Source organism: Pieris rapae, chromosome 9, assembly GCF_905147795.1.
Source record: "Pieris rapae chromosome 9, ilPieRapa1.1, whole genome shotgun sequence".
Taxonomy (NCBI): domain Eukaryota; kingdom Metazoa; phylum Arthropoda; class Insecta; order Lepidoptera; family Pieridae; genus Pieris; species Pieris rapae.
In genome coordinates this window covers 341,929-357,356 of record NC_059517.1, presented here as the reverse complement: position 1 = coordinate 357,356, position 15,428 = coordinate 341,929, and the positions used below count along the sequence as shown (strand labels likewise).

Genomic DNA, 15,428 nt, shown 5'->3' with positions numbered 1-15,428 from the left:
TTCAGGAGGCTGAAACATTTTTTCAGTCGGTTTCAGAAGACGTATAGACGAATGGTACACTTTTCAGCAGACCCGTTTTCAGGCGTTTTCAGGCCTGGTTATACCCCTTTGAAGAAGGAATATTCTAGAACGAATTTTCTAGGTGTGGGACAAGCACTGTTTGATACGCGAAAGAGAGAAAAGATAAGAACCTTCTCGAAGCTAGACCGAGAACTCTAGAACGTCGTACGAGAAGCACGTAGCAATGTGCGAAAGAGATAGCAAGTACGCGCGTTCTAGAATTAGGCGATCGCTACTCAGTAGCGCTCCCGCCTAGAAAGTTCTCGTAAACATCGGAAACATCGTTCGAGATTCTTCCCAGGGATATATAAGCGAGCCAAAACGCGACCACTCAGTTCAGTTTTGAATGCGATTCCAAGCGATAAACAGCGAAGAGAAAAAGTGCGAACAAGTGCGATACCAGTGATAAAGTACTGAGTGATTTAAGTGATTAGTGACAGTGTTTCCTTGTGTGTGTTATTAGTGCTTTTCTGTGCGTAATTTCAAGATATTAGTGTCAACGAATTCCTCGTAGATTTTATTAAAATAAACCCTTGAATTCATCGACGGCAGTTTCTATCCGATCCCCTAGCTCGTAACATTTTGGTGTCAGAATTGGGGATAGAAAAATGCCAGTTACTCCAAGGGAGAATCAAGAGGAGTTCGTGACAGTGTCTGCAGCAGATGCGGAGATGCAGGCAAAGAAAACGGAGACGTTAAATTCAAAGTTTGAGAACCTGGACCGTAGGTTCTCTGAACAGGAGAAACGATTGCTTGAGTTAGAAAAGGAGGTTCAGTGCCTTAAGATGTCTGGATTTGTGGAATCATCTGGAACGCTGGAAGCACCTATTTTTAATGGTTCTTCTTCTTGGGACGCCTACAAGGTACAGTTTGAGGCTTTATGCAAGATAAACGGTTGGAAAGATAATCAGGCTGTGGCTGCCCTTATGTTGGGACTGCGAGGTGAAGCCCTGGACGTGTTGGAAGTTATGACAGGAGATGTGACGCTGACGCGACTGCTGGATGCTTTGGAGTCACGTTATGGAGACTCACATTTAGAGCCAGTTTACAGGGCTCAATTACGGGAGAGAATGCAGCGACCAAGTGAGAGTTTGCAAGAATGGGCTCTGGAAATAGAGAAGCTGCTAAGGAAAGCTTACGCATCCTTACCAGATGTAGCAGACAAGATATTAGTGCAAACCTTCATAGATGGAATAAGAGATCGTGAAGTCAGGCTGAGGGTGAAGCTTGGTCACCACAAGAACCTGAAGGACGCTCTAGCCCATGCGTTGGAAGTAGAGGCGATTCAGAAAGATCCTCAACCTTACCGCATTAGGGCTGTCACGGAAAGAGCTACTGGTCAACGTGGGCCAACCTGTTACATCTGTGGGGAAGTAGGGCACATGAGGTTTTCGTGCCCTAAGAAAGACTTCCGAGGTGATGTAAAGGCTAGACGTGGAAATACTTTAGTCATCGACGGAGAAGTCAATGGAACTAAGTGTGATGTGACACTTGATACTGGAGCTTCACGAACAGTAATCAGACACCAACTTCTGAAGACATTTTCTAGAAGCCCTTCTAGAGGAATTGCACATCTTGTTACAGCTACGGGTCAACGCATAGCCGATCGGGGAGAAGGTATCGCGACCTTCAAGATTGGTGAACGTTTTTACAGACACAAGGTTGTTCTTGCCGACATAGTAGATGACTGTATAATCGGGTTAGACTTTATGAAGTTTTACAAATGTAAGATAGATCTGAAAAAAGGGATCTTCAAGTGCGGAGAACAGGAAGTCTCCTTAAAAGGCAACTCTTCAAATGGTGGTTATGACGTCTGTAGAGTAATCGATGTGGACGGACAGGCCAGTAAGCAACAAGAGTGGAACGCAGTTCGAACATTTCCGGATAACTATGAGGAAGCCTTGTCAATACACCTATCAAAGGCAGAGGAACAATTAAAGAAATTTTCTGATATGTTATCGATCCATGAAAGAGAGCTAATAAGGAGTTCAGATGATGCGTCTCAAAGGCCAAGTGAAAAAGTCACCAAACAGAACGGAAGGGATGGTCACGTGAGGATGCTTAGAACAGATACCATTCGTTCAGATTTCGGTGGTAGATTGATGCAGATAGCACAGCAAGAGGATTGTGACATTAAACCAATTCTGGACTGGATGAAATCTTCAGCTGTCAAGCCACAATGGAGTGAAGTTGCATCTACAAGTAACACTACTAAGAGTTACTGGGCTGAATGGGACAGTTTAGTTCTACATAATGGAGTATTATGTCGCAAATTGAAAAATGCTCAAGGCGATCATTTGCAGCTAGTGGTGCCAAGATCCAAGGTTCGCGACATACTAGAAATGTGTCATATTGAGTTATCTAGTGGACATTTAGGAGTAAAAGGGACTCTTAGGAAGGTTAAAGAAATATTTTACTGGATTAATTATCGTGAAGATGTAGAAGACTGGATCAAGAAATGTAAAGCTTGTGCAGGCGATAAGGATTCGCAGACTCGGTCGCGATGGAAAAGGATAATGATGAAAGAAAGTGATGATGCTCGGGACGAGCATGTCTAAGGAGAGGGTAGTGTTACGAAGACGGGTCAACTGCAATGTTTTTAGATTTTTCCACTACTTAGAGAACTTTTCAGCAGGCTGATATATGATTTATGACCGTTTCGGGAGAGGGTCAATCACATATTAGAAAATTGAAATTTACGTAATGTTGCCGTAGTTTTCAGGAGGCTGAAACATTTTTTCAGTCGGTTTCAGAAGACGTATAGACGAATGGTACACTTTTCAGCAGACCCGTTTTCAGGCGTTTTCAGGCCTGGTTATACCCCTTTGAAGAAGGAATATTCTAGAACGAATTTTCTAGGTGTGGGACAAGCACTGTTTGATACGCGAAAGAGAGAAAAGATAAGAACCTTCTCGAAGCTAGACCGAGAACTCTAGAACGTCGTACGAGAAGCACGTAGCAATGTGCGAAAGAGATAGCAAGTACGCGCGTTCTAGAATTAGGCGATCGCTACTCAGTAGCGCTCCCGCCTAGAAAGTTCTCGTAAACATCGGAAACATCGTTCGAGATTCTTCCCAGGGATATATAAGCGAGCCAAAACGCGACCACTCAGTTCAGTTTTGAATGCGATTCCAAGCGATAAACAGCGAAGAGAAAAAGTGCGAACAAGTGCGATACCAGTGATAAAGTACTGAGTGATTTAAGTGATTAGTGACAGTGTTTCCTTGTGTGTGTTATTAGTGCTTTTCTGTGCGTAATTTCAAGATATTAGTGTCAACGAATTCCTCGTAGATTTTATTAAAATAAACCCTTGAATTCATCGACGGCAGTTTCTATCCGATCCCCTAGCTCGTAACAATAATTATAGTTAGAGTAGGTAAATTGTCAAACAAAATGACGTTAGTAAAATAGTACTTACTTATTTGTTTGTTCTTTTATTTCATTATGGCGCTTCTAAACGGGCCATGTTTTGCTGCAATTGATGGCTGCACTATTGGCAATTAATTGTCCGGCCATCACAAAAATGTTTTAATGCAGATGATGGCCGAGCAATCTATGGCCGGGCCATGTGTTGCAATATGTCAGCAATAGTATGGCCCATGATGCAGACTCCTAAACGGGCCACACATACCGGCAACAATGGCTGATGAAATCACACTTGTCGCAGCAGCTTATATTAATTTTAAAAGAACAGAAAAAGCAGAGATTGAGGATTCGACCTTACTTAAAATTTGAGATTCATTTAAAAGTTTTATGTACCTGTTCCGAGTGTTAGATTTCAACTTTTATTCCAGAGGTGTGTACAGCTATTATAGAAGGATTAAAATAATACATCAAGGTAAGTTAACATAGGTTTATTAAATATGTTACTCATTTTATTTTCATTGGTAGTAACTATTATGTACTTTTTAAATTTAATAATAATAGGTATGTAGTAGCAGCATATTCTTTTTTATTTTCGCCAGCATCACGTATAATATTTTGAGCCTTTTAGTACGTGGTTTTGGAGTAGTATCGACGGTTTCCAAAGTGTCGGTTGTTTCTGATTCTACTACTTCACGTGGGTCAGCACTGATGTCAGTGTGTGTAGTTTCAGTCGCCTGTGAATGCATAAAATTGTTAGTATATCTTTAAGCCTTTCAGATGCCGTCAGGAGTAACAGAATGGAAACAAGTTGCAAAAGATTTCGAGGGAAGAAGTTCAATTTATCAATCGATATGATACATACGTAATACAGAGATATGTACATTTATAATGACTAAAATACTTTATTAAAGATACTTACGTTAGAAGTTTTCATTTTCACTATGTAATCCTATATTCGTGGTATTTTGAGTAAAGAGAAACGATATCGCATCTTAAGCAAACCACTTTACTGTTTTACCGCCAGCACTACCACTTTTCTTCTTTTTCTCCTCATTATTGGCGTAAGTTCTTAGGCTTCTGAATTTTTTGTAAGCCTCGTTACTTGTTATGCCAAACTTTTCAGCGATTTCATTCCATGCATCTTTTTTAGCATTTATATCTTTGTATGTGCCGGTTTTTATATCCCACAACTCGGGGTGCAAATGTATTTCTTTAATAAAATCAGTAATTGTCTTGTTAGACCAGTAACCATTTTTACGTAGTTGTCAAAATGCAGCTGATCGCAAAACACAGAATATAGCAACAGGCACACTTCACTCATAGCAAACTTCATGTCGCGTAGAAAAGGATACACTATGCCATAACAAAGAGAGTGACTGAAACAACAATAGAACTGGCTGTGCAATATTGCAGTTGAATTCGATAGCCTAGCGATCGTTCGGCAACCCATCGGGGCAATATCGGCCATAAGTGGCTACACAAAACATGTTTGGCTATATGGCCGGGACATTACTGCAATATTGCATAGTGTGGCTGACATTGTTTGCAATGTTGCCGGGCCATGTGTTGCAGCCATCAATTGCAGCAAAACATGGCCCGTTTAGAAGCGCCATTACACTAAAATAAATTGCACTTCTTGCGCTCACCTAATTATTTTTTTCCTGGAAGGGATCGCTCAAAAGCGATAATGCCACCAGTCGTCCTCCTTTTATTTGATTATATTAGTTGTACTTTCTAGCAACTTATGTGGTACGAAATTTGCAGTTTCAAAACAATATTTATTTATTTCTTATTCGTTGCCCGAATACAAAGTTTTACGGTTTTATCTTTGAGGCAATGACTATCCTAAGGTCAACTATATCACTATAACCAATTTTAAAGTCTGTTCCTCCAAATATCAAACACGCTACTTTCGCTTATATAATATAGTTGGGAAGTACATAGATGTATCAAATCGCAGAAGGTAATATAAATAACGGAAATAATAAATAAATTCACAGTCTTTGTCTTAAAAAACCACACTAAAACATTCACAAATAGTCTAAATCGAATCAAAATTATAAAGTTCTCTCACAGTAATGGCTATAGATCTCTAGGTTTCTGTATTGCACTTTCATATTTTAATTTACAAGTAGCTTGCCAATTATATCTTTCAGATTGAAACATTGTACAATTATATTGTTGGTTAGTGAAATAGAGTATTCCTGATAAATATTTTAAAATTTTGTCGGTCAGACGCTCACCAATCTATGACAAAATGTATATCTATAAGTTTTGGTGCATATATTAATAAAACCCTAATGTATAGCTAAGTGCTAATTGCATACGTAGTCACGAACAGTAGCTAGGTTTCTAACGAAGGCTTTATAATTACCAAATAAACCAGCAGAATAAGTCATAATTTAACGATTTATTGTCCAAAAGTGTTAAAACTGTTTCCAAATTTTATAAATTCTAGTATGGTGCCTCTTTTATGCAGTTCTTAAAATCAAATCAAATGAAAAAAATATTCTCACATTGCATGCTGAAAAGAGGTCAGATATTTGTAATTCAATTGCAACTTTCATAGTCAACGCTTATAAATGCTATTTCTATTAAGTATAATCTAGTACACATATTAATGGGAGATTGGGTGTAGCTTCGCCCTGACATTGTTACACTTTATACGGACAGGATCTAGGCAAAGAATTGTAAATATTAACCGAGCAAACTAACCCTTACTGCCTGATATGAGCTATTATTTTTCGATAACATTCATTGCCCCACATGTTGCACAAAACTTAACTCAGGATTGGATACCAGTTTGTACAGATTGGTATAAAAGTGAATGCGTGTGCTTTTGGAGTCACAAAGTAAACCTAACTCAACCCTATCATGTATTCCAAGGTATTATATTAAGCTTTAAACAGCCTATTGTGGTCAGTTTTGGTATTATTTTTTATTAATATTTCTCTTATTTCAGATTTTGATCTTCCTGTGCGCCGCGGGCATTGCTTCCGCTGGTAACTTATATGCCGGAGCCCCCGCTGTTGCTTACAGTTCCCCGGCTACTTCGGTATCCTACACCACACACACCACCACATCTCACGGTGGTCCCGTGGCTGGATACGCCGCGGCCCCAGTGGCCACCTACGCCGCAGCTCCAGTAGCGTCTTACGCTGCACCTGTGGCCACATATGCCAGATCCTACGCTGCCCCAGCCGTAGCCACCTACTCCGCGCCCGCAGCCAGTGTTTCATACCAGTCAGTGCAGTCTCACGTAGCGCCCGTCTCTTATGCCGCAGCCGCTCCTGTGGTAGCCAGAACATACGCAGCTCCGATTGCTAGGACTTACGCCGCCGCCCCAGTTTATGCGAGGACCTATGCCGCTGCTGCGCCTCTTGTAACTAGAACTTATGCCGCCCCTGCTCTTGCGTCGTATGCTGCACCGGTGGCCCGCATCGCCGCTCCTTCAGTGTCGTACGCTTCTGTGGCAACCCAAACTTCTCCCATCGCTACTTACGCTGCTGCACCATCGTACACCTCCTACGCTTCTGCCCCAGTTTACTCTTCATACGCTGCTGCCCCATCTTACTCCACCTATGCTGCCGCCCCAGCTTACTCAACCTATGCTGCCGCCCCAGCTTACTCCACGTATGGCGCAGCCTACGGAAGCTACGGAGGCCTGGGAGCCCACGGCTGGTAAACCACCAAAGCATTTTATTATGTACATAAATTATCTAATCACTAGAGCGTAATATAAACCATTGACTGTATATTATATGAGAAATTTGTGTTAAATAAATGATACCTGAAATTATGTATTTTAACGTTTTATTTACAATTCCAATGATCTAGCAAAAATAATAAGGTTAAACTGGACTTAACAATTTATGAATTGTACTTGGTAAAAAATTTTAAGAACTGAAGTAATCAAAACTGCAACTAAATCGACCTTAGTTAACGCGAATTGATCAATATTCTTTTTGATATCTCACCGTTTCATAAATAAATTTCTAAACAATTGGTGTCACCATAAGAAATATTTTACTTGTGTGAGGATAACAATTGCAACTCTTTCCTTTTGAAAAAGAAAGTGTAATAAAGCACAATTGCAAAGAATAAAACTCTAGGCGCCAACAAATTCTGGCTTAACAAAAGACTACAAATGACGACGAAACCATTGTTGTCTTAAGTTTTGTACGCGCGTACTCTTAGCATCGTATGAGTAAAACTGGAAGATAGTTCCAAAGTTCTTTGTGTATAATGTTGCTTATTTTAGAAAAGGAATTCCATCATTAACAATAAATTCAATTAAAAGCTGCAAACTTAGAATATAGGGCCTATTATATTTTACATTTTAGACTAGATTTATATTTCTTATTTTTTGCCTTTATGTGGAAAGAGATTTCTCTGCTTACAATCAATATCAATAAATAGGACTGATTTCTTGTAGACTCCATTCAAAAATATCAAAAAAATAAGAAGTGTTAGTAGGAAGCGAATGGACAAAGAAAGCCATGGACATGTTATTTGGAAGAAGCTGGAGGAGCCTTTACCCGTGAAAGGATTTCGACCAACAGTACTTAAGAAAGCTAGCATTTCAGAAAATCAAGCATTAAGAATGTTTATATTAAATATTAAATAAAATCTGTATATTCTATTTTTGATATGAGTGGAAATTAAAAGAAAAAAAACAACTGTTATTGTTTAAAATTCTTAAACTCCATCCCACCAACTTTTCTTTAGTCATTCAATAGCTCTCTATAGAGAAATTAATTTTGGATGAGATATATTTATACATATACTTTTTGACATTGTAATATGTAATGCTTTGAATTCATTTCAAATCTCTTCTTAATTAACCTATCAAAAAATAAAGATCGACTCCACAAACGTTAGAGACAAACTAAAACACCGTGCTTTGTGCAAAGCTTTAAAAGATAACTAAGAAGTTGCTTGTAAAGTCGATGTTGGCAATAAGTTAAAGAGCCCAGAAGGAAATTTGACGAATCTACTCAGTTTTCTCCGATTTACCAGCAGGCTGAGTAGGCTGCAGCCTAGGGCGGCAAATATTTGGGGCGACAAATTTGGGAACCGATATTTTTTGCTACCTCAAAGAATTCAAATAGATTTCTGCATGACGGAACTGAATGCGAACGGGATGATATTATTTGTATACAATTTTGTGTTCAAAAATCAAGGCCAAATTTACGTGCAATATCAACGAAATTGTTTGATTATAAAAATAATCGAGGACATGACAATTGAAGAGGCAAGGCAATTTCACAGCCGTTGAAAATTTAAGAATTTCATGTAAATTGGGGTTTTTTTCAAAATGTTTACAGCATTGAGTCGTATATTTTTCCTTTTCTACTATTGCATGTGGATGTCCTATAGATGTTAAAAAAAACAAGTCTGATTGCGACCATCATTAAAGAGATTTTTCACATTTCACGCTTTTAAATGTTAAAATATTATAGTATATTCAGTTCTGTATGTATTTTTTAATACGTTAGTCAACGAATTGCATTGTAAACGTAAACTGACCTTTTTTTTGTCTGTTAGGTACGAAAGTTTTACCATTTATTACTGATAAATACATATTATTTCTTTTATTTTGTAAATATAAGAAAAAAAATATTGTGAGTGTAATTTTTTATTAAATTTCCTAATTGATTAATTATGTCTTGTAATAAGAAAACCAATCATTCACTAGTATCCACGTTATTCTTTTAATTTATTCGTTTATGTATTTTGTTAGAAAAATCCTTAAAAATCTTTGATTTTATGTTGAATGTTAACTTAGGAGAAGTGGGTCAAAATTATAAAAGACAAATACATATATTCTCATATATTTAATAAATTCTACTTTGTACAATTTAAATATTTTACAACAAACACTTAATAACACTGATTGACAAGTGATTTCTACCAGCCATATTGTGCTCCTAAGCCAGCATACGAAACGTGGGACACAGCTGGAGCAGCTGAGTATGTGATGGCTGATTTAACAATGGGAGCAGCATGGTAAGCAACGGGAGCGGCGATTGTCTTGGTCACTACGGGGGCAGCATGGTAAGTAGTTACGGCTGGAGACGAGTAGACTGCTGGGGCGGCGGCAGCGTAAGTTGCTACAGCGGGAGCAGATACAGAGGAATACGACACAGCTGGTGATAAGGTCTTCGTTACAGTTGCTACAGGTGTAGCGTGGTAAGAAGAGTAGGCAGGAGCGGCGGCGTATACAGCAGGAGCGGCAGCTGCGTAAGTTGCAACAGCGGGGGCAGAAACTATGTTAGAATGAGATACAGAAGAGTACGATACAGCTGGAGACAGAGTCTTAGCAACAGTTGCTACCGGAGTGGCGTGGTAAGTGGAGTAGGCAGGAGCGGCAGCGGCGTAGGTTGCGACTGCTGGGGTAGACACAGTCTTAGAGTGGGACACGGATGAGTAAGATACGGCTGGAGACAGGGTCTTAGCAACAGTTGCTACGGGAGTTGCGTGGTAGGTTGAGTAGGCAGGAGAAGCGGCGTAAACGGCAGGAGCGGCAGCGGCGTAGGTTGACAAAGCTGGAGCGGATACGGTCTTAGACTGAGATACTGAAGAGTAGGACACAGCCGGGGAGAGAACCTTGCCGACAGTTGCTACGGGAGTAGCGTGGTAGGTTGAGTAGGCTGGGGCAGCACTGTACGTGGCGTATGCAGGTGCTTGGTAGGTAGTGTAGGCTGGTGCATTATATGTCTTAGCCAGAACTGGGCCAGAATAGGCTAATGCTGGCGCACCATGGCCTGTTGTCTGGGAAGAGTAGGATACAGAGGAGACTGGAGCGGTGTAAGCGAGAGGGGCGTGGAGCAAGTTGCCAGCGGTTGCAATGCCCGCAGCGCATAGGAAGACTACCACCTAAAAAAAAATTGAGTTATTAATTAAACCGTATTGGAAATACGTATGTAATTTACCGTTCAGTACATTTTACACTTATAATCAATAGAAGTAAGTGAAATAATCTGATCAATGAGTGACAAAATTCAGGAAAACAGACGTAGAAATGTCTAGCCATATTTGAGATATTCTTTCCTAAATTTTGCTTACAGTAAACTTATGTAATAGTTTTTAAAAATTACATGTTTTTAACACACACCTTGGAGTACATGTTTCGCAGATCCGTTGTTGTCGAAGGAATAATTTTAGAACCAAATGCATATGCTTATATACTTTAATCGAACTCACGCCCATCGCCTACGGGCTTTCCTCTCAATGTCAAGGTGGATCACCACCTAAATGTCAAGCCACCGGTCCTAGTCGAGATTTGCTCTTATTACTGCTGTTCATTTGTTATTTATGTTTAAGCCTTGATTGGCATATCATTATAAAATTATAAGAGACGCTAAAACGTGTTTCACAATGAATTACATTATCTGTACATCGTTGCGGAATTGTACAATAGGTAATGATGCCTAAGAATATCAAAATCGTATGATACAAAATGGGAAAAGACCAAGGGGATGAAGTAGATGAGGGCACCCTACAAAAAGGCAGAGGGATGATATAGAAGCGATTGGAGAAATAAAGCGCATAATATTTTGAAAAGGCTAGCCTTGACCCGTGAAAAGGTTCCGGTCAATGGTGTTGAAGGAAGATTGGGATATCGAATAACATTTGGAAATGTTGGAAATAAAAATCAACTATTATCTTATATATAAAATTTTTGTGTCGCGGTGTTTGTAGTTAAACTCCTCCGAAATGGCTTGACCGATTCTCATGAAATTTTGTATACATACTGGGTATGTCTGAGAATCGTACAAGATCTATTTTTTGCCAGGTCAGCTAGTGATCTATAAATGATTTACTCATAAAAAATTTAATCAACCGTTAGAGGTGCTACCATTCGCCCTTAATAAAACTATGCGTTTTGATTCGGTGAGTATTTCTGCCGGGAAATAATAAAACAATTGCTACAAGTAATTATTTGATGATTAATAGTTAAGGTAGTTCGCCTCGTTCGTCGTCCTCGACTAAGCGTTCATGGTTCAAGAATGACAAGAAATAATTGTAAACACTGGACTGTCAGTATAGTAATGTTTTAATAAACCAGGATTATGTGTGCCATGTTCATCTTTGTAGCAGATAAAAGTTGACGATGGCGTGTCTTTTAAAAATAAATAAGGAAATTACAATGACTAAATGTCAGTATATAAGTTCATTCTGAGAAAACACTTTTTCTACGGATTGAAGTAATGACCACGCGCACTGTAAAGCACGCGAAATGTCGGGAAAAAATTCAAAATTATGTAAGATAATTATATGTTAAAATGCATGGTTTCAATCCGTTGGAAAAGTGTTTTATTTAAAAGTGTAAAAGTTATGTTAATAAAAGACAATACTAGTTAATTCAGTTTAGGTCATTCAGCATCTTTTTTCTTGCTAAAAGTTTGGAAAACGCTCGTCACACTTTTACATCGGTAAAAGAACTACAATATGAATTTTTTTAATGTGGCGCACTTTTTGGCAAATATATACACGAAGAGATTATACAAATATTCAACAAATTTAATACATAATAATGGTACATTTAGCGTTCGCAGCGCCACAACTGTGATTTAATTTTTGTTTTTCTGTTAGGTAATTGGGATGAAAAATGAAAAATATTTTATTTCTTCAAAAACGGTACAAAAAAACATTCCATGGTTGCGACCCTCAATTAAGTGTAAAAACACCTGTGTTAGAAGGCCACGCTCTTCCATAGCAAAAAGATTTTCGTACCATAGGTATATTTATAAGCAAACTTGTAAACAAGAATGTAGTTGTGATTTCTGTGATTCATGAAATGAAAGAAATGTGTGGTGAGTGTGTGTGTGTGTGTATTTGTGTGTGTGTGTGTGTGTGTGTGTGTGTGTAGGTAACAGTGCGGTGCGTGCAGCTTTATCTAGGGTACATCAAAAGATCCTCAATTTCAGCATAGTCTAATGACTTTAACCATTCAGTCACCCTATGTTTAACATCATGTTTATTTAACATGTAGATACTAAGCCTTCCATTTACCACTTTATACAGATGCTCTGCTTGTATTTTATATTGACGCCCAGCAAAACTGCTCGAAAAACTGGTCAACATGACAACTGCATCTTTTCTTCTTTTCAAAAGATGGGCGGGATCAGGAATAATGGAACTATGTTTTCTGAGTGTTGCATGAAGAACATATAGTTTTCTAATCGACAACAGGTCACAATCTTTATACAATTTCTCAGTGGAGTACAGTCTAGGTTTAAAGTAGGCAACTTTTAGAAGAGCCCTCTGTGATCTTTCTACATCCAAAAACTTGGTTCTTGCGGCACTGCCCCATACCGTAATACAATAAATTATGATTGATTGCGCAAGAGCCAAGTAAATTGAATTTAGCAGAAGCTTGGATGCCACGTGCCGTAGGTTTTTAAAGATCCAGATAAGTTTCCTTACTCTATTACCTATTGCCTCAAGATGTACATACCACGTTAAGTGCTGATCTAAGTGTATACCAAGATATTTTATAGAGAAAACTTTTTCAATTGTGGGACAAGAGCAATCTTCCAGGGATTGACAGCTATATTTATGTATGTATATTTTTAGATCTGGAGGAGGTTGAGTGGATTTATTTATAGTATGGCATAAATACTTCGTCTTTTGCGTGTTTAGGGTCAGTAGATTGTGGCTTAACCAAAGATCAACTTGAGAGAGTCCTGCTTGAGTGTCGCTAACTATAGATTTCCAAGTCTTACCCGTAAAAACTATAGCGGTATCATCCGCATATGAGAAAAAGTTTGCATTTTTAAGTTGAGACATTAGTAAATCGTTAATATAGATGAGAAACAGTGTAGGCCCAAGTACGCTTCCTTGGGGCACTCCAAAAGATATGTTACAATACTGACTCACCTTATTATCTACTTTGACACACTGTTGCCTATCAGATAAATAATCTTTAAAAAGAGCTAGAGGTATACCTCTTATACCTATGTATTCCAGTTTTTTTACAAGAATCGGGACAGACACGGTGTCAAACGCCTTTTTTAAATCTAGGAAAGCTGTGAGACATTTGTTTCCTTTGTCAAGTTGTTCAACAATTAATGTACTTAGAGCTAGAACAGCGTCTTCCGTTGATTTGTTTTGTCTAAATCCAAACTGATGGTCAGATATGATGTTGAATTTATTAAGATAGTTGATCAGCCTTTTATTGATAATTTTTTCTAATATTTTAGCAAAAACTGTAAGTACTGATATTGGTCTAAAGTTGCCAACATCGTCTCTGTCCCCTCCCTTGTAAACTGGTGTCACAATAGCCTTTTTCAAGGCAATGGGAAATACACCTTGATTAATGCAGAGATTTATAAAATGAGTCAGCACAGGAACTAATTCATTTTTAGCAAGTTTTATAAAGCTAGTGGGAATAGCATCATAACCTGAAGCACTTGTACTCTTTAAATTCATTATCGTTAACTCTGTTTCTTCAAAATCCGTATCTAATAGAGCAAAAGAGTCCGGTAGTCTATTTTTTAAATTTAAATAATCAGCACTTAATGTGTTAGGCATAGGTGGTGTTGTTATTTGGTTGGCTAAGTCACTTCCAATGTTAGAAAAATATTCATTGACAAAATTTAAAGACTGTGAAGTTGATTGTTTTAAGCTAAGTAATTGTGTGTTATCGGCTTTGGGTAGTTTAGAGTAAGTAATACTATTTATAGTCTTCCAAAGACTTTTTGAGTTTTTAGCAGAAATTTCCAAAAGTCGTCTTTCATATGATCTTTTGATTTTTTTAATAAGATTATTGCAGTAATTACGATAGCGTCTGTAAGTAATTTTTAAGACATCATTATCAGGATCATTTCTTAACTGTTTTTGTTGTTTATTTCTATTTCGTATGCAGCGTAGTAAACCTGGAGTTATCCACGGTTTTATGGTTCTTTTGCTATTTGGAATAGTTATAGTTTTAGTGTTTGCTTGTAAAGACTCAGATACAGCATTTGTGAGAAGGTCAATGAGTAAATGTGGGTCATTACAGAACATTAGCTCAGATAAGTTTTTCTCGGCTAAACTAAGTAGAGCTTTATTGTAGTCAGTTTTTGTAGCATATTTGGACACATTAGAACTAGTCTTAAGATTTGACAGGAGCATAACAATCATGGCGTGGTCGGTAATAGTGGTGTTTACGACAGCAATTCGTGCAACAGTTGTACTCCTATCTAACTTTATCATAAAGTGGTCTAAACAGTTATGTAGCCTCGTCGGCAACATGTGTCCAGGCATAATACCTAAAGACACTAACATATTGAGGTAGTAGTGTCTGTTTTTCCTTTTAAGAGCTGTTTCATTTTCAGTGACTATTAGATTTATATTAATGTCTCCAGTTATTGTGATATTTTTGTGGCTTTTAATAGTTTCTAAGTGTGAACACAGCGAATTTACAAAAGGAATAACATTAGTAGTTGATGGAGACCTGTAAATGCCAAGTACAATGTGGTCCTGTAGATCAATTTGAAGGCACGACGCATCATCAAGCTTGATTTCTTTAGTATTAGCTCTATGTATGTCATTTATGAAAGCTACAACTCCATCATTTTGATTAAGTTGATCATGGGTAAAATGCGAATAATAATTGTCAAGATGTGGAATTGGCTTGTCTTTTTGTAGTCTGCATTCTGTTAAAATTATCAAATCTGGTCTAAAATCAATAGATGCTAAAGTTATTTTAAGGTCATCCATTTTGCTATACACACTTACTATGTTTTGGGATATAATTGTCATGTCATGTTTTTTAATTGGGAGGTAACTACATATTTCTTCTGGATCGCATTTAATTGCAGACGCTATTTCCATGTTATCTAGGTCAGCTATCGTGTTAAGAGCCATATTTGAGTGATAAACAGTTTGCAGTCTTTAACAAAGATGACTTTTTGTTTAGGATTTCAGAGTAGTTAAGCTGTAAATAGTAGTTAGTTATTATTATTACTGATTTTATAGAGTTGGTATAGAGAAAATGGGCGCGTGTGTAATAG

The 15,428-nt window shown here is 38.0% G+C and overlaps 2 protein-coding genes across 3 annotated transcripts; one reads left to right on the top strand and one right to left on the bottom strand.

Moving 5' to 3' along the window:
- Positions 1-6,190: 6,190 nt before the first annotated feature.
- LOC110992610 (cuticle protein 16.5-like) lies at positions 6,191-7,229 on the top strand. Its single transcript, XM_022258493.2, has 2 exons — positions 6,191-6,312; positions 6,389-7,229. The coding sequence occupies exons 1-2, from the start codon at positions 6,301-6,303 to the stop codon at positions 7,109-7,111; spliced, it is 735 nt and encodes a 244-aa protein (XP_022114185.2). The 5' UTR covers positions 6,191-6,300; the 3' UTR covers positions 7,112-7,229.
- A 2,017-nt stretch (positions 7,230-9,246) lies between these two features.
- On the bottom strand, positions 9,247-10,581 carry LOC123689433 (cuticle protein 16.5-like). 2 transcript variants are annotated; one of them, XM_045629477.1, is made up of 3 exons: positions 10,544-10,579; positions 9,935-10,305; positions 9,247-9,799 (listed from the first exon to the last, which is right to left on the bottom strand). In XM_045629477.1, the coding sequence occupies exons 1-3, from the start codon at positions 10,553-10,555 to the stop codon at positions 9,337-9,339; spliced, it is 846 nt and encodes a 281-aa protein (XP_045485433.1). In that variant the 5' UTR covers positions 10,556-10,579; the 3' UTR covers positions 9,247-9,336. The 2 variants fall into 2 exon arrangements, with proteins under 2 accessions (XP_045485433.1, XP_045485432.1); XM_045629476.1 differs by having other exon boundaries at positions 9,247-10,305; positions 10,544-10,581.
- Between the last annotated feature and the right edge of the window lie 4,847 nt (positions 10,582-15,428).